The 18,976-nt window shown below is 39.3% G+C and overlaps 1 protein-coding gene and 1 long non-coding RNA gene across 2 annotated transcripts in view; one reads left to right on the forward strand and one right to left on the reverse strand.

The window, feature by feature from the left end:
• Positions 1-18,976, reverse strand: part of DEPDC1B (DEP domain containing 1B) — a 57,841-nt gene that overhangs the window by 37,417 nt on the left and 1,448 nt on the right. Inside the window, exon 2 of the mRNA XM_017852390.1 lies at positions 2,084-2,349. Coding sequence (XP_017707879.1) covers positions 2,084-2,349 — 266 coding nt within the window. The remainder of the gene's footprint in view (positions 1-2,083; positions 2,350-18,976) is intronic.
• On the forward strand, positions 5,169-18,348 carry LOC108515475 (uncharacterized). Its single transcript, XR_001881533.1, has 3 exons — positions 5,169-5,246; positions 17,852-17,915; positions 18,258-18,348. It is a non-coding gene; the product is annotated as an uncharacterized LOC108515475 (long non-coding RNA).

Here is an 18,976-nt window from a genome sequence, read left to right on the forward strand (position 1 = left end):
TTATATGGTAATAGAAATTAAATAAACTAAAATTTAAATAAATAAATTTAAAATTAATAAAATTTAATTTAAATAAATTAAAGAAATAAACTTTTAAAGGCTCCTTTCCACAAAGCTTGATATTTAGAAGGATATTCCTGGATTTTGACATTTCATTGACTCTCCATCTGTTTTCAAATCTAACCTGCCTCTCACTCATACTCTCCTCCTCTGTTTTCATAACTTGGCAGTAGTACTCTTCACCCAAGGAAAGCAGATGAGACACGGCAGGTAGGACAGCAAATGCTCTTTTCGTGGAGCACTGTAATAGAAGCCTGCATATATGCAACGGCTGGCTGTACACTCATTAGCTCACTCTCAATTCAAGGCACGGGTACCTTAACAAATGACTTACATGTCTAAATGGATTTCATCCCAGATTAATCTAGGTAATTGGCAAAAGTCAGTGGTTAACTTATACAACTTCCACTCAGGAAAATGGAAAGCCATAATGAACTTTCAGGTAGTAAATGGTGGGAAAAAAAAAACTGTTCCATTTATGACTCACAAGTATAAAAGTATAAAAGAGAAACTGGAGGAAAAAAATAATTATTTAATGGATGAATTTCATCTGTTTTGTGTACTCTATTTTTTAAAAGGGGATACATGGTTAAGTCTTAATATTGAAGTGAAACATGTTCTGACAGTTAGTGCTCTGTAATTGGCTCCTATTTCACTCTGCTGGGACTCATAAAGCCTCCTGGGACTCGATGGGAGGTACCCAATTTAAGGTCGCAATAGAATAGAATGGAAGTTACTCATCCAGAGAATCTTTCAGAAGTGTTCTAGCTAAATCTTGTTGGGGTACAAGCAATTAAAGTTTTCCAAGAGAAATAATCATTTAAGAATTCCCAATAAAGTGTGGCATGTAGAATCAGGGCTAAAATTTCCACTGCCTGATGCTATTAAGTACTAAGGTCTCAGAATAGGCCGAGATTACCTAATATCCTAATTAAAAGTGGAATCAGCAAAGCCAAAACTAACCACCAAGTAGAGAGATGACTAATTGCCCAGATGACAATACTGATATCTGCACGCAAGAGACTGCTGATGAAACTCCCTGAGGAAGTTAGATCCTAATGCACAGCAATGTCTGTTCTTCACTCTGCGCACTCACAACAGACACTCTCACCCTGCTCTGCCTTTCTCAGCAGCTAATCCAAGAGGGAGACAAAGAAATGGTTCAGGTATGAAAGAGCCAGATTTTCTCTGTGCAAAGCCATGTGTCCCAGTGGAATGCCCTCACTGAATATGATGCAATCACACTCCTTATTGTTCAACTGGAGTGAAAAAAGCACATAATAAGGGTTCATATTCTCCATTCCTTCTTTTAATCCATGTAGAGAACTCAATAATTCCTTTTTGGACCTATGTGACTTCATTCCTCTTTAGTCTTCTCCCACACCTGAATCTTAGGTTGGTCCCCTCCACCTCCAGCAATAAAACTGCCAAGTATGCAGTGAGAAGGGAAGTGCAAGACAAGCAATCTTCATTTTCCCTTGGATTATCTGGTGGTAAGCGTCCATATGATAAAATAGCACTGAAACATGAACAAAAATGTTTGCGGAAAAGCAGACTCACATTGTCAGCTTAATCTGAGACATCAGGGAATTCTAGCATAATTGTTCACATGGGCCCTGAGCTGTTTAAAGATCACACACACTCTGCTACTAACCTCCTGAATATACCAATCCCCATTGCTCAGAAAAGCTGAACCCAGAGCTACTGTTCCACCATTTCAGATTCTCCAGAAGTACTAAGTTATGGCCACCATCTTCCCAGGTGAGCAAAAGGCATGAAAAGATTTCCTTACTGAAACATCACTGCAACAAAACACAGCTCTGGAGTGCTCTAAGAAGCCAAGAAAAATCGCAACTGGTTTTATTGTAGCAACACATTCAGTTCTCCACTCAACAAATCACAACTAGACCCACTGTTCAGTGAACAAGGTAAATTCTTACACATCAGGAAGCTTCAACAGACTTGGACCAGATTCACTCATCTCCCCAATTCCTCACCTTCCAGGTTTATATGTTGCCATTACCTGTATAAGTGACGATTGTCTTCAAAATCTTCCTGACCCCATTTTCCCTTGATGTCTTCAATAACGTGATTCTTCAAGAATTTTTTTAGCAGCTGGACCGTTTGTTTGCGGGTCACTTCGGGGCCGAAGTTTTGACTGCACCTCAGCAGCTCATGCAGCCAATCCACAGCTTCGGCGGCTGTGAAACAATGCTCGTAGCTCTTGAAACGACAGCGATGTTTCCGTAACGGCATCTTAGCACGAAAAATCTCCACGGTCTCATTCCACTAGGGGAAAGAAAGAGAATGGCATTTAGTAATCAACTGATTTTTTTTAAGATTACTACATCCCAAATAATTAAAGCAAAGAATGCAATTTTTCCATTTAAACTGCTTTAATAACAGGTAGAGCCTTGAAAATGTTTTATCTACAGGCTTCAAACTCTAATAAAGTTTGGGAGAATGGATGGTGGGAGAATGGCTGTACAGCATTGTGAATGTACTTAGTGCCATAGAACTATACACTTAAAAAAACAGTTAAAATAGTTTTATATTATGTATATTTTACCACAATTAAAACAAAATAAAACTTTTTTTTTTTTTTTTTTGAGATGGAGTCTAGCTTTGTCGCCCAGGCTGGAGTGCAGTGGTGTGATCTCAGCTCACTGCAACCTCCGCCTCCCAGATTCAAGCAATTCTCCTCCCTCAGCCTCCCGAGTAGCTGGGATTACAGGAGCCCAACACCACACCCAGCTAATTTTTGTATTTTTAGTAGAGATAGAGTTTCACCATGCTGGTCAGGGTGGTCTCAAACTCTTGACCTCAAGTGATCTGGCTGCCTCGGCTTCCCAAAGTGCTGGGATATACAGGAGCGAGCCACAGCATGCAGCCTCAAAAATAGAAATTATTGATAGAAAAAAAACTCTAAAGAAAATGCAACTTTTCAAGGGTGGTTCATCATTTATTCATTCAAGAAATATTTATTGAGGAGGTTGCCATCAAGTTGTCCTATTAATGGATTTTTATATAAACGAAGAACGTACAGTAAATAATGATTAAAATTAAGCCTACTATGCAAACTTTGCTTTTTGGAGCCCCCTGTTTAGTATGACTTTACCTTCATTCAGCAAATATTTATAGATTGCTTATTATGTGAAAGGCATTGTAGGGGGAGGAAAAGAGATGAAAAGATAATACAGTGCCTGATGTCAAACAGCTCAAAACCACAAAGAATAAACCTTTGAAAAGTGATGAGCCAGTTTTTACTTACGTGTAAAACAAAGCTTTTTGAAAGAATAGCTACTAGATACCTCAAATAATATATATTAGTTTAAAACTACCTCATGGTTCCTTGGAAAGAACCTAGAAGTTTAAGTGTGCATGACATCTTCAGATACCACATTGAAAAGTAGACCGGGTAGAGAGAGTTCAGGCACTCTGTCAAACACTGCTGGGTTGAGAGGCCTATTCTACAACTGACCAGCAGGGCAACCTTTGACTCATTGCTAGGTAAGCCTCCGTTACTACACACTACAGGTGTAACGGAGTACCCACATGATAGGGTTGTTACAAAGACCAGATGAGATAATATTGATGCAGCCTCTATCACAGTGTCTGTCACAAAAGAAGTGCTTAATAAACATTAGCCATTATAGCATCATTGCTGCTGTATTTATTAATATTATCAGGGTGGGTGTGGCTGTCAGAGCTGAGTGAGTACATTGGAAAGACCCCGGAATGGAGTCTCCATTGGCCATTAGTCCAGCATCTACCAATAACTATGTGGCTTTGGTACAGTTAACACTTTTCTCTAGGAATTTGTCCTAGATAAAAACATGGCCCCAGAAGCTCAGAAAATTTCAGATTTTGGGAGTCAAAAATCATGAAAATTAAAATGAGAGGTATGCTAAGAAACAGCACACCACACACTGCTTGGATCCACTTCAGTTAAATCCAGGGAATATATATCCCATTGCTTCCACTTTATTCAGGAACCTTGCTTTGTCAAATCAAGTACATACTAACTCACTGTAATACACTGCTGGCAATGCTCACAACCCAATGATCCTAACCTTTAAGTTAAGAAACACTGGACCACCTCAGGATAACAGAATCAATCCCTGCGGAATGGGCAAAACATGAGGTATGGAGTCAGACCTGAGTCCAAATCCCAGTTCTGCCATATACTGGTTTCACAGGGCCTGGCACATGGTTAAGAACTGAAAAAAATCCAGTTTCCTTCCACTACAAGATGCCACTAGGGGGCATGTGAACTGCCATGTCTCATAGCATCCTTGAAGACAAAAACCATATGTCTCTCTTAAATGTTACTTTCAAATAACTTCATGACAACTCAGCTTCTTTCTCCTTATATCTGTGAAGTTACATCAGTGAGCAGGAAATCAGGAAGCAAATAAATGACTTTTTTGTTCCCATTAGACTACAACATGTCCCAAATGTGTCTCCCCACTGTGTTTTTGTATATATGAAATCCTCATAATAACCATCTTTCAGAAGGAATTAAGAAATTTACTCAAATCTACCCAGCTAATAAGTGGTAGAACCAATCTATATTTTCAAATCTATAACTTGAATTTTAAAAAATCTATGTTCTGGGCTACCCCCTTTGGGTCCCCTCCCTTTGTATGGGAGCTCTGTTTTCACTCTATTAAATCTTGCAACTGCACTCTTCTGGTCCGTGTTTGCTACAGCTCAACCTGAGCTTTCGCTCGCTGTTCACAGCTCACCGTCCACCACTGCTGTTTGACACCATCGCAGACCCGCTGCTGACTTCAATCCCTCCGGATCCGGCAGGGTGTCAGCTGTGCTCCTGAGCCAGCCAGGCGCCCACTGCTGCTCCTGATCGGGCTAGAGGCTTGCCATTGTTCCTGCACGGCTAAGTGCCCGGGTTCATCCTAATCGAGCTGAACACTAGTCACTAGATTCCATGGTTCTCTTCCGTGACCCACGGTTTCTAATAGATCTATAACACTCACTGCATGGCCCAAGATTCCATTCCTTGGAATCCGTGAGGCCAAGAACCCAAGGTCAGAGAACACAAGGCTTGCCATCATCTTGGAAGCGACCTGCCGCCATCTTGGAAACGGCCCACCACCATCTTGGGAGCTCTGGGAGCAAGGACCCCCAGGTAACATTTTGGCGACCACAAAGGGACCTCCAAAGTGGTGAGTAATATCGGACCACTTTCGCTTGCTATTCTGTCCTATCCTTCCTTAGAATTGGAGGAAAATACCGGGCACCTGTCAGCCAGTTAAAAACGATTAGCATGGTCGCAGGGACTTAAGACTCAGGTGTGAGGCTAGCTGGGGAAGGGCTTTTTAACAAGCCCCAAAGGGGTTGGGGACCTTGGTCTGCCTGGTCCCCAGAAGGGTTGGGGACCTTGGTCTGCCTGGAGCCAGCTTCCACTTTCAGTTTTCTTGGGGAGGCTGAGTGCGGACTAGAGGCAGAAAGCTGTCTTCCCAAACCCCCAGCATTAGCTGGTTCAGATCATGGCGCAGCCAGAAGTCTCTACTCAACAGTCGCCCATGCATGCACCCCTACCTTTCCTTCTGACTGTATCTCCTGGGTCCTGACCATGACTTTCTTGAAAGCATAGCCCCAAAATTCTCTTTACCTCTGAATCTACTTCCTCCAATCCCTGCCTCCTAGGTACTAATGGTTTAGACTTTAGATTTAGATTTCCTCTTGCAAGTTGTATCTCCAAAGGGATCTGAGGAAGCTCTACGCTGAGTCCTTAGGCATCTAGGCTATAAACCCAGGGAGTCTTATCCCTGGTGTCCCTCCCAATTTAGGCATACAGCTCTCCACATGAGCAGTTATGTGGGACCTGTTCCCCACCACCCTTGCCAGGACCCCAAGTTTGTAATGGCTAAGAGCAGGAGAGAGAGAGACATGGGGGAGAGAGAGACAGAGAGACGGAGGGGAGAGAGAGAGAGACAGAGGGGAGAGAGAGAGAGACGGAGGGGAGAGAGAGAGAGATGGAGGGGAGAGAGGGAGAGACGGAGGGGAGAGAGAGAGACGGGGGGAGAGAGAGATGGGGGGAGAGAGAGAGATGGAGGGGAGAGACAGAGAGGAGGTCAAAGGAAAAAAAGAGAAAGAAATAGTTAAAAAAAATAAAAGTGTGCCCTATTCCTTTAAAAGCCAGGGTAAATTTAAAACCTATAATTGATAATTGAAGGTCTTCTCCGTGACCTATAACACTCCAATACTACCTCACTGTCAGTGTAAACAAGGGCATAGCCTGAAAACACTGAGACCACTGACAACCCATAGCTTTCCTATCAAAAATCCTTAACCCAGTAACCTGCGAATGCATTCAATCTGTAGTGACAACTGCTTTGCTAAAAGTAGAAAAATAACTTTTAGAGGAAACCTCATTGTGAGCACACCTCACCAGTTCAGAATTATTCAAAAAAGCAAAAAGATAGCTTACTAACTCAGAAATCTTAAAGCATGGGGCTATTCTGTTAGAGAAAGGTAATTTAACACCAACCACTGATAATTCACTTAACCCAGCTCCTAACAGGGGACTTAAATCTTAATTACCATACTGAGGTCCAACCAGACCTAGGAGGAACTCCCTTCAGGACAGGACAATAGATGGTTCCTCCCAGGTGATTGAGGAAAAAACCACAATGAGTATTCAGTAATTGACAGGAAGACTCTTGTTGAAGCAGAGTTAGAAAAATTGCCTAATAACTAACTGGTCTCCTCAAACTTACGAGCTGTTTGCACTCAGTCAAGTCTTAAAGTACTTACAGAATCAAAAAGGACTATCTCAATCCTGACTCAAAAGGTTACCTGTACCCTCTCTGAAACAAATTTGCATAAGAACTGCTTTTACGGTTACACATCTTGATGGGGCAGCTGGGTTGTTATGAAATACTCAGGAACCCAGTCCAGTTCTAGGCTTCACCCCTGAGCACAAAGGCAATGTTGGGCACACTGGTAAAGGACCAGTAGATCCAGCAGCCCGGCCCCCTTTCTTTGTGGTCAAGAAAGGCAGGAAAAGGGGTGCAGGTCTGCTACATCGGTGAGTGTAACTAATCCGATAAGCAGAGGTCCATGGATGGTTACACACCCTGGAAAGGAATAAGCATTAGGATCATAGAGGACGCTCTAGGACTAATGCTCATCGGAAAATGACTAGGGGCACTGGCATCCCTATGTTCTTTTTTCAGAAGGAAAACATTCCCCTCTCAAGGCAAAAACACCCCTAAGATGTATTCTGGAGAATTGGGACCAATTTGACCCTCAGATGCTAAGAAGAAATGACTTATATTCTTCTGCAGTACCACCTGATATCCTCTTCAAGGGGGAGAAACCTGGCCTCCTGAGGGAAGTATAAATTATAACATCATCTTACAGCTAGACTTCTTTTGTAGAAAAGAAGGCAAATGGAGTGAAGTGCCATATGTACAAACTTTCTTTTCATTAAGAGACAACTCGCAATTATGTAAAAAGTATGATTTATGCCCTCCAGGAAGCCCTCAGAGTCTACCTCCCTACCCCAGCATTCCCCTGACTCCTTCTTCAACTAATAAGGAGCCCCCCTTCAACCCAAACAGTCCAAAAGGAGATAAAGGGGTAAACAACGAACCAAAGAGTGCCAGTAGTCCCCAGTTATGCCCCCTCCAAGCAGTGGGAGGAGGAGAATTTGGCCTAGCCAGAGTGCATGTACCTTTTTCTCTCTCCGACTTAAAGCAAGTTAAAATAGACCTAGGTAAATTCTCAGATAACCCTGATGGCTGTATTGATGTTTTACAAAAGTTAGGACAATTCTATTATGTTAATCAATCTGGAATCGTGACTGAGAAAGTTAAAGAAATTCGAGATCAAATACAACATAGAGCAGAGGAGTTTCAAAACACTGGACCCTGGGACCTCCTCAGTCAATGGATGCCCTGGATTCTCCCCTTCTTAGGACCTCTAACAGCTATAATATTGCGACACCTCTTTGGACTCTGTATCTTTAACTTCCTTGTTAAGTTGGTCCCTTCCAGAATTAAAGCTGTAAAACTACAAATCATTCTTCAAATGGAGCCCCAGATACAGTCCATGACCAACATCTACTGTAGACCCCTAGACTGGCCTGCTAGCCTATGCTCCGATGTTAATGACACCGAAGGCACCCCTCCCGAGGAAATCGCAGCTGCACAACCCCTACTACGCCCCAATTCAGCAGGAAGCAGTTAGAGCGGTCATCGGCCAACCTTCCCCAACAGCACTTGGTTTTTCCTGTGGAGAGGGGGAACTGAGAGAAAGGACTAGCTGGATTTCCTAGGCCTACTAAGAATCCCTAAGGCTAGCTGAGAAGGTGGCCACTTCCACCTTTAAACACGGGGCTTGCAACTTAGCTCACACCCGACCAATCAGATAGTAAAGAGAGCTCACTAAAATGCTAATTAGGCAAAAACAGGAGGTAAAGATAGCCAATCATCTGTTGCCTGAGAGCACAGCAGGAGGGACAATGATTAGGATATAAACCCAGGCATTCAAGCTGGCAACGGCTGCCCTCTTTGGGTACCCTCCCTTTGTATGGGAGCTCTGTTTTCACTCTATTTCACTCTATTAAATTTTGCAACTGCCAAAAAAAAAAAAAAAAAAAAAAAAAAAAAAAAAAAAAAAAAAAAAAAAAAAGCCTAACTGTCTACGCTAGCAGGTACTGGCTGAGAACATACAAAAAATGTTAGAAGGAAATAACAGTCTCATCTCCATATTGTTTTAAAGCTAGCTCTAGAAAAGAATCTAATAAGTATTTGTTTAATAAATGCTTATATAATATGTGATCTCTTTTTTTTTTTCAGCCACTTTACTTTTAGGGATTCACTATATAGAAGCAAAATATAAGAGATTAAAAGCATTTACAGGCCAGTTTCAGTGGTTTACACCTCTAATCCCAGCACTCTGGGAGGATGAGGTGGGCAGGTCCCCTGAACCAAGGAGTTCAAGACCAGCCTGGGCATCATGGAGAAACCCCATTTCTACAAAAAAATTTAAAAATCAGCCAGGTGTAGTGGTGTGTGCCTGTGGCCGCAGCTATTCAGGAAACTGAGGTGGGAGGCTGAAGTGGGAGGATCACTTCAGTCTGGGAGGTCAAGGCTGCAGTGAGCCATGATTGCACCACTGCCCTCCAGCCTGGGTGACAGAGTGAGACCCCGTCTCAAAGAAAGATAAAATAAAAGTATTTACAAGTTAAATTTTATTTAAACACGTTGAATTACATTTAATAAACCTAAGTGCTTTTCAGAGAAAGCATTTATAAGTATTTTATATACTTATAAGTTTCATAATCAGAGAAAATTAGAACTAATTTGCCATTTTATAATCAGATAAAACTAGAACTAATTTGAATAAAATTGACTGAAGTGTGGAATAGCCATAAAACAAAATACTAACAATAGTTCCAAATAGAAATAGATATCATAAATATAACTAAGTGGAAGAAAAATGTACAAAACACTATATATAATCTGATCCTATCTGCTTTAGTATATGCATGTGAAAAGCTAAATGAATATATAACAAACTGTTCAAAAAAAAGAAAAGTCATCTCTTTTGAAGAAGGAATATAAGGCAACTTTTATTGTGTAACATATTTCTAATTTCTTCCTACATAATTACTTCAACATCTTTTTCGGAACGTAGGCTCCCTGCCAGTCCTCCTAATGTCCTTAAAATTCAGTCATATTCTCATTTTCTCCTCTCTTTCAAGTCTGTCATTTTACAAATTCTGAATCTTTTATTTCTCACCTCTCTTCCTATTTAAATCAGATTTTTCTGATGTCACCTTTTTCTTTAAACTATATTTCTGATCTCAGAGGTTTTTTTTTTTTTTTGCTTTTCTGCAGTTTTTTTGACCAACCTTGGGTCGTGTTTTCCCTTCTAATCATGTCTTTTCTTCCAGATTTCATACTCTCTGCTGCCTAACCACCTGAGAAACTATTATCCTACTTCTCTTTTATTTTTGATGGCCAACCTTCAGCCACATTCATAATTCCTGAGCATATAACAGCAGGAGCCTTAGGGGATGAAGTGGGGTTTGTGTATGCATGCACCCCAGATGTGTAGCACAGTGTGTGACCTACACTAGGTATTCAGTACGCAAACGCTTAATCGATCTTTCACTTTTTCTACTTTTTTTTTTTTTTTTTTTTAATTGAGACGGAGTCTCACTATATAGCCCAGGCTGGAGTGCAATGGCATGATCTCGGCTTAATGCAACCTCTACCTCCCGGGTTCAAGCGATTCTCCTGCCTCAGCCTCCCAAGCGGCTGGGATTACAGGCATGAGCCACCACACCCAGCTAATTTTTATATTTTTAGTAGAGATGAGGTTTCACCATGTTGGTCAGGCTGGTCTTGAACTCCTGACCTCAGATAATCCACCCACCTCAGCCTCCCAAAGTGCTGGGATTACAGGCATGAGCCACCACACCCAGCACTTTTTCCTACTCTTTTTAACCAACTTCTCAACCTCACAAAATTTAATCCCACTCATTCCTAATCATGTCTTCCTCCTGGCCAAATTGAAATAGCTTTTTATTCTTATCCACATTAATCTTTCTACTTCTTTTGACACTGTTATGAGTCATGCTCCAAATTAAGTTAGTCCAAATTTAATATCTTTACTTTAAAAACACACAGAAACAAGGCAAGCCATGAGTAGGATAAGATATATCTGTCATGCCTAAACAAAACAAAAAAAATCAATAAGAAAAAGACACTCCAATTAAAAAATGAAAAAAAAAATTTAAACAGGCATATCATAAAAAAGATCTTCAAATGTCCTATAATATACACAAAGATGTTAAACCTTATTAATTATCAGTGCAATGTAAAAGAACTCGACAAGTCAATATCACGACGTGGCTGTCAGAATAACTAAAATGAAAGGCAGATCTAACGATCCCACTTTTGGGTATTTGGCTAAAAGATTTAAAGTCAAGATGTCAAAGAGATGTCTGCACTCCCAAGTTCATTGAAACACTATTTACAAGAGTTAAGCTATGGAATCAACCTAAAAGTCCATCAACAGATAAATGAATAAAGAAAATGTGGTAAACATATACAATATAATACTATTCAGCCTTTAAAAAAAGAAAGAAATGTTGTCATTTGCAAGGACATGGATGGAAGTGGGGAACATTATGCCAAGTGAAATAAGCCAGGAACAGAAAGACAAATAATGCCTATTCTCATTTATATGTGGAATCTAAAACAACTGAATTCAAAGAGGCAAAAAGCAGAATGGTGGTAACCAGAGGCTGAGGGGAGTAGAGAATGGGGAGATAATGGTCAAAGGGAACAAAGCCTTAACTAGACAGGAAATTATCTTTTTTGTTTGAGGTATCTTGCACATCATGGTAAAGATATTAATAATACTGTACATTCAAAATCTGAGACTAAATTTCAAGTGTACAACAAAAAAAGTTAAGTATTTGAGGTGATGGATATGGTAATTAGCTTGATTTAATTATTCCATTGAATTCATAAATCATAACATCATTTTGTTCCCTACGAATATATACAACTATAATTTGTCAGTTTACAATTTTAAAAACTAAAACTTTTTTTAGAGACCTAAAACATAAGAAAAAAGATAGGCAATACTAAGTGCTGGTAAGAATGTGAAAGTACTAGAAATCTCATACACTGCTAAAAGGAATGTAAATTGGTGTGACCAGTTTGGAAAACAGATTGGCAATATCTACAAACGCTAAATATCTGAACACCTTATAACTCAGCAATTCTACTCCTAAGCATATACCCAACAGAAATCCATATATATGTTCCCCAAAAGACATATTATTCATAACGGCACTATCCATAATAGGCAGAAACAACCCAAATGTCCATCAACATAAGAATAAGTTTTAATATATTCACCAATAGAATGCAGTGAAAATGAACGAACTATTGCTACATGCCACAACATAGATGAATTTCAGAAAATAATACTGAGATGAAGAGGCCAGATATGAAAAGTAAATACTATATGATTCCATTTTCTTGAAGTTAGAAAACAGGCCAAGGCCAGGCGTGGTGGCTCAAGCCTGTAATCCCAGCACTTTGGGAGGTCGAGACGGGCGGATCACGAGGTCATGAGATCAAGACCATCCTGGCTAACACGGTGAAACCCCGTCTCTACTAAAATACAAAACTAGCCGGGCGAAGTGGCGGGCGCCTGTAGTCCCAGCTACTCGGGAGGCTGAGGCAGGAGAATGGCGTAAACCCGGGAGGCGGAGCTTGCAGTGAGCTGAGATCCGGCCACTGCACTCCAGCCCTGGCGACAGAGTGAGACTCTGTCTCAAAAAAAAAAAAAAAGAAAACAGGCCAAATGATCTGTGATATTTGAAATAATGATAGTAGTTACCTTCATAAGGAGGTATGGACCAAGTAGGGGAAAGGAGACTTCTGCAGTGCTAGTAATATGATATTCCTTGATCTATGTGTTGGTTACATGGGACGCTCACTTTATGAAAATTTATTGAGTTGTATACTTTCTGTACAACTCAACAAATTTTTTTGAGCATTTTTCTGTACGTTATGCCTAATTAACACCCAAAAACAAAAACACATAATATACATATGCTCACATTCTAAAATCCTCCTTAAGAGCAATCCACAGTTGTAGATTATTACTCACATGAAAGATGGCAAATATGAACTGGTTGGCTGGGGTGGTAAACTGGGTGTGGAAGAGAGTAGGGAGGTTGGAGAAGAAACCAAGTGAGTGGATGAAGGAGGGAAAGTATGTAAATAGGAAAAGCAGAGCAAAGGCTAAATAATGAATAGTAGAAAGGGAGGCCATAAAGAGTCCAACAACGCTGATTTAACTTCTCTACCTATCCACCCACTTTACAAGGTTATTCTAAGATCAAATGAGATCATAACTATAAAAGTCCTTTGTTAAAAATATGTTCCTCAAATATAAGGATAATATATAAAATATCTAGGATATCTCTTAAATTATAAGGTTCATCTATTCTAGAGCTGGAAAAAAATCTTTGGGACAAAATCAAGACCTTAGCAGGATACACAACTTAGCAAATGTCATTCAGGTACTTAGTCTGTGAATAAGATCTGGAATCCTGTACTACGGACTTTTCTTCAAGTAGTCATTTCACTATACCAAGTACCTATGGATATTATCAAACCTTTAAACAATTTTCACGTATTTTTAATCATTGATTATTGATTTTTTAAAATACATGCTCTGACACCTAGCTTTCATTTATCATTAGATTTTGCACCAAAAGGCACAATGAAGTATGTAGAGCCAGGGGGAGGGTTAATAAAGATTTTTATTTTATATTGGTTGAACAATCATAATCATGAACTAAAATTACTTAATGCATATTACTTTATGCATTACATAAACATAATGAAGACATGGCTCTCTGGGACCCAATATTTCCAAATATCACTAGATATATCCACTAATTAACCCAGTTTGGTTAGCAGTTCTTCTGTTTGTTCTTTTAATTACAGAAGTAATAACACTCATTGAAACAAATGAATTAAATACAGAAGTATACACAAAAGAGTTTGCATGTCTTACTCCATACCTATCACATACAGACACATAGATGGAATTTTTCCTTTGTAGGTGTGTTGTTTGTTGTTGTTTGCCATTTTAAGACATGAGATCGATCATGTTGTGTATGTTATCCTACAACAAGATTTGCACCTAACATAGATATCTCTCTGCGTCATACCTGCAAATGTAGCCCATTCTTAAGAATGTTCTTCTGCCATTTTCTAACAAACGGTCATCCAAGTTGTGCCCAGTTCAGTTTTTACAAATACATTACAAGTATATACATGTTTATATAACCTAAAGTAGCAAGGCTTTTGTTTATTTTTGATAGATTTCTAAAAAATATCAGCATATTTAAATCAGTTGTAGCAAGTCACACTTCCACCAACAATGTGGCAGCCTAAAGCCTTACACTTTGGCCTACACTAGACGCTATCATTCCTTTCATTTCTGCCAATCTATGTAAAAGAAATTATAGATCCGTATTTTGTTTGCATTTTCATATATTTACCTTTAGTCATGTTCCTTTCTTCTTCTGAAATTTGCCATTTTTCTATTGGGTTGTCTCTTTTTTAAAATCAATTTTAAGAACTGTTTAATCTGTTAATGTTTAAGGGCATAGAAGTCAGGAAAGTTAATCAGTTTTGTTCAGTTCAATATCCTCACAACAAAGACCAGTGGCTGACATATAGTATACTCATTTAATATGTACTGATGAATATAGAATATTAAACCTTTTTCTTATATGTTAAGAATGTTTTATCTTAGTCTATCAATTTATTTACATAGTCTGTAGCTATACAATGATTTTGTTGTAGATGTTGATGTTTTTATAAGGAAATAAATAACTATTTTCTTTATCAGTTCAGGGTTTATTCTCTTAAAGCTTCCCCATCCAGAGGTATTAAAATATCAAAATTTTCTTTTAATATTTTAGAGGGTATCTTTTTTAATATGTAAACCTTTAACTGAATTTTGTATGGTGGGAAGCAGGGGATCTCTATTTTTTTCTGGATGGACAATTGTGTTAGTCCATTCTTGCATTGCTATAAAGAAATACCTGAGACTGGGTAATTTATAAAGGAAAGAGGTTTAATCGGCTTACGGTTCTGCAGAGCGTACAAGAAACATGGTGCCAGCATCTGCTCAGTTTCTGGTGAGGTCTCAGGAAGCTTTTATTCAAGGCAGAAGGAGGCACGTAACACAGCAAGGAGGAGCAAAAGAGAGTGAGGGACAAGGTGCCACGCTTTTTTTTTTTTTGAGTCGGACTCTTGCTCTGTCACCGAGGCTGGAGTGCGGTGCCAAGATCTCGGTTCACTGCAAGCTCTACCTCTCAGGTTCATGCCATTCTCCTGCCTCAGGCTCCCCAGCAGCTGGGACTACAGGCACACGCCGCCACGCCTGGCTAATTTTTTTGTATTTTTAGTAGAGACCGGGGTTTCATCATGTTAGCCAGGGTGGTCTCAATCTCCTGACCTCGTGATCTGCCCACCTCGGCCTCCCAAAGTCCTGGGATTACAGGCATGAGCCACCGCGCCCGGCCAGGTGCCACACTTTTAAACAATCAGATCTCACATGAACTCAGAGTGAAAACTCACTAATTATCATGAGGACAGTAACAGTCCATTCATGAGTGATCTGCCCCAGTGACCCAAACACCTCCCACTAGGCCACACCTCCAACATTGGGGATTACATTTCAATATGAGATTTGGAGGGGACAAATGTCCAAACCATATCAAGAGTCAATTATGCCATGCTTTTCTAAATGAACAGAAATACCATTAAGTAACCTTACATATCACATTTCTTGATTGTTTCTATCCTATTGAACGACTATCTGTTCCTGTGTAATACCATACGGTTGTCATTACAGTCAATACCAAGTATAAATCTCTGGTAGGACAATGCCCTTGTCTTCTTTGTGAGGGAATGTGAAAACTTCTTTTTTTTTTTGAGACAGAGTCTCGCTCTGCCACCCAGGTTGGAGTGCAGTGGCGAGATCTCGGCTCACTGCAACCTCCAGCTCCCTGGTTCAAGCGATTCTCCTGCCTCAGCCTCCAGAGTAGCTTGGATTAGAGGCATGTGCCACCACACCCAGCTAATTTTTGTATTTTTAGTAGAGACGGGATTCTACCATGTTGGCCAGGATGGTCTTGATCTCCTTACCTCGTGATCCACCCGCCTTGGCCTCCCAAAGTGCTGAGATTACAGGCATGAGCCACCACAACTGGCGTGAAAACTTTTTTTTGTGAGGTTCATTTCTCTTTGTGATGGAAAACATTTTTCAATTCTCATACTTTTACTCTTCAGCAGGAGCTTTCAATTCATTACATTCTCCCACACAGGGAAAAAAAAATCCATTAGGATTCAGAATGGATTAACTGCTCTATTGCTACTGACTTTTATTTCATAATAGAAATATGAAATAGAAAATGTCTAATAAAACATCTTTATCAAAGTCTCATTGCCCCTTTTAAAAAGACAATTTATAAATAGACTTTTGAATTTACTTATTTTGATTTTGAATAGCATTTATCATTATGGGTCGTATTTCCTTCATATATGAGATACTTTAGATTTTTCAAAGCCTACTGAGGTCACCTTGGTCTCTGTTCCCACTTATTTCCAAATATAACTAGGGGTTATTTGGCTACCCTGCTCAGAAAGAAAAATAATTATCTTTAAATAATCTAGCAATATACCATTCTCAGTCACATTTGGAAACAAAATATCCTATGTCAACAAAGAACAAGAAAGAGTGAATTTTTTTCATGATATTATATTTGAAGATAATCTTTATAGCAAATGGAACAAAACATTTGTTTTATGATTTTAAAACACTTTTTGTTTTGCTTTACTTATTAATTTCAGTCCCCTAGTTTCTCAGGAAAAAACAAAATCACACAATTGTTTTTGCTTAACATGATGAGGCAAACTATAAGATATACACCTACTGCTGTGCATCCTGTTCTTTTCTCCAGGATATTCCATTTCCTTTCTTCTTAGTACCAAAAATATTATGATAGCAGTGCTATAAAGAAAACTGACTGGTCTGGGAGTTCAGTGACAACCAATTCTAGATCTGCTTATACTTGCCACATCCTTGTTGTGTGATCTTGCCATTCTAACTCTCAGATTCAGTGAAAGCTATACGTCTTTTAAAGTTCATCAGTTGCATCAGACCATATATATAACTCAGAATAAGTTCAAAGATAAGAAGATGTAAGCAGCTTCTAGAAAAAAAATTTTCTTTCTCTCTACTTGAATGAATTACTGACACCAAGTTTACAAAAATGAAAGTGATTTCAATGAAAATGTATACATGGCTAATTAGCTTCATATTTATATGAAAGTGATTTCAAAGAAAATGTATACATGGCTAATTAGCTTCATATTTATCATGAGTTGGGGCCATTTGACTTTTGCCATAACATTTTACCTAATCCATAAAATGTTTTCAAATAAGACTTTGGAGCTTTAGAAAAATGGAGCTGTACATGCTTTGAGAAAGTAAAGTAAGCCGTGAAAGGAGAAAATAAAGGCCTAGTTTTGTATCCCAATAGATTTTACCAACCTTTCCCTGAAGAAAGTTTAGAATGAACATAATGGGAAAAGGGGGAAATTGTATGTTGCGGATGGAGGAAGGAAAGGTCAGCTAGGTCCAATAAGTAAAAAGAGGACTAGTCTCAAACTATTTAAACATATGATTTACCTAGCAAAAGCTTTAAGTCACAGCTGAATTACGTTGGGGAAACAATTACAGATTTTACAATGGAAAGAAGCATCTTCAATGTTGGCTGCAATCACTGACAGCAGGAATACTCACTTTTGAAAAAATAAAAATGGCCATTGTTTTCTGCTTTCCAAATCTTAGTTTAATATTATGTTCCTCAAACACTATAAAGTTGAGAACTGAAATGATTACCTGGGAAATTCTGGTGAAACTGAGGTGTTTGTTTCATTAATTATCCATGTCATTTATCTTCTTAACTTAACCTAAATTTAGCCTGAATATCATTTGTTAGAGACTGAAGACTTTTAGAGAGCAGAGAGCACCTTTTTTTAATTAAATAAATTCCTTTGATAATATTTTAATGTGACTCAAGAATCCAGCAGTATCTATATATGGGCCCTCTGCATCAATGAAAAGAAGTACCTTATACAATTCTGTGAATATGAGACTAAAATACAATTTCAATTATGAAGTAATTTCTTTTTTTTTGTAGTCTAATGCAGGAAGAATGAAGACTAGTCATGTCAAGAACCAGAGCCTCGCTACGTTTTCCTTACGTAAGTGCTGTAAATAAATTGGTGAAGGGAATCATCAAATGCCTTATTTTCCTTCCTGCAAAGAGAATAAACCTTTTTGAAAGTCCCTAATAAGGTACAACCCTTATCCCTAAAGTTAGACCTACCAATAGCCGTGACCCCAGATCATTCTGGTATCTGTATGGAGTGTTTGCAAAGATGAGTGCAATAATTCTTCCCATCCTCTCCACATGCACCTCTGTGGCTTTGCCACTCTGCCCCTCAAGAAGTGGAGATGAATTTCTAGAATCTGGATTTAGCTGTTTAACTTGCTTTGACCAAGGAGATTTGAACAGAAAGTAACAAGCTGAAACTTCCTTTTAGCTTTGTTGGAACCATGAGACGACTAGGTGAAGATGCCTCTGATAAACTGTTAGAGATATCTGACCCAGGTAATAGCCAGGACCAAGTCAAGCAGCCATCTTCCATCATCCAGTACTAGCCAAGTCATATTACTTGTGGCACATGAGTGAACTCCACAGAAGAACTGTTGACATGAGTCTAGCCCAGATTACTGATCCAAAGGATGATCAAATAAAATGCTTGTCTTTTTGCCAAATAAAACAATGTCACAGACTCTCCCAAGTCCCCTTATTATTTTTATTTTATTTTATTTTATTTTATTTTATTTGAGATGGAGTTTTGCTCTTGTTGCCCAGGCTGGAGTGCAATGACGCACTCTTGGCTCAGTGCAACCTCCGCCTCCCAGATTCAAGCGATTCTCCTGCCTCAGCCTCCCTAGTAGGTGGGATTACAGGCAGGTGCCACCATACCCAGCTAGTTTTTGTATTTTTAGTAGAGACGGGGTTTTGCTGTGTTGGCCAGGCTCGTCTCCAACTCCTGACTTCAGGTGATCCGTCCACCTTGGCCTCCCAAACTGGGAGGACTACAGGAGTGAGCCACCGTGCCCAGCCCCAAGTTCCCTTAAATCATGTGAAATTTCATGAGTATGTGGCACGTGCAGTTTTCGGTGAAGAGGATCCTTAATCTTCATCAGCTTCTCAAAGTGATCTATGAGCCAAATTTAAAAGTAAAGACCCATC

Source organism: Rhinopithecus bieti, unplaced genomic scaffold (assembly GCF_001698545.2).
Source record: "Rhinopithecus bieti isolate Rb0 unplaced genomic scaffold, ASM169854v2 scaffold_33650, whole genome shotgun sequence".
NCBI lineage: Eukaryota > Metazoa > Chordata > Mammalia > Primates > Cercopithecidae > Rhinopithecus > Rhinopithecus bieti.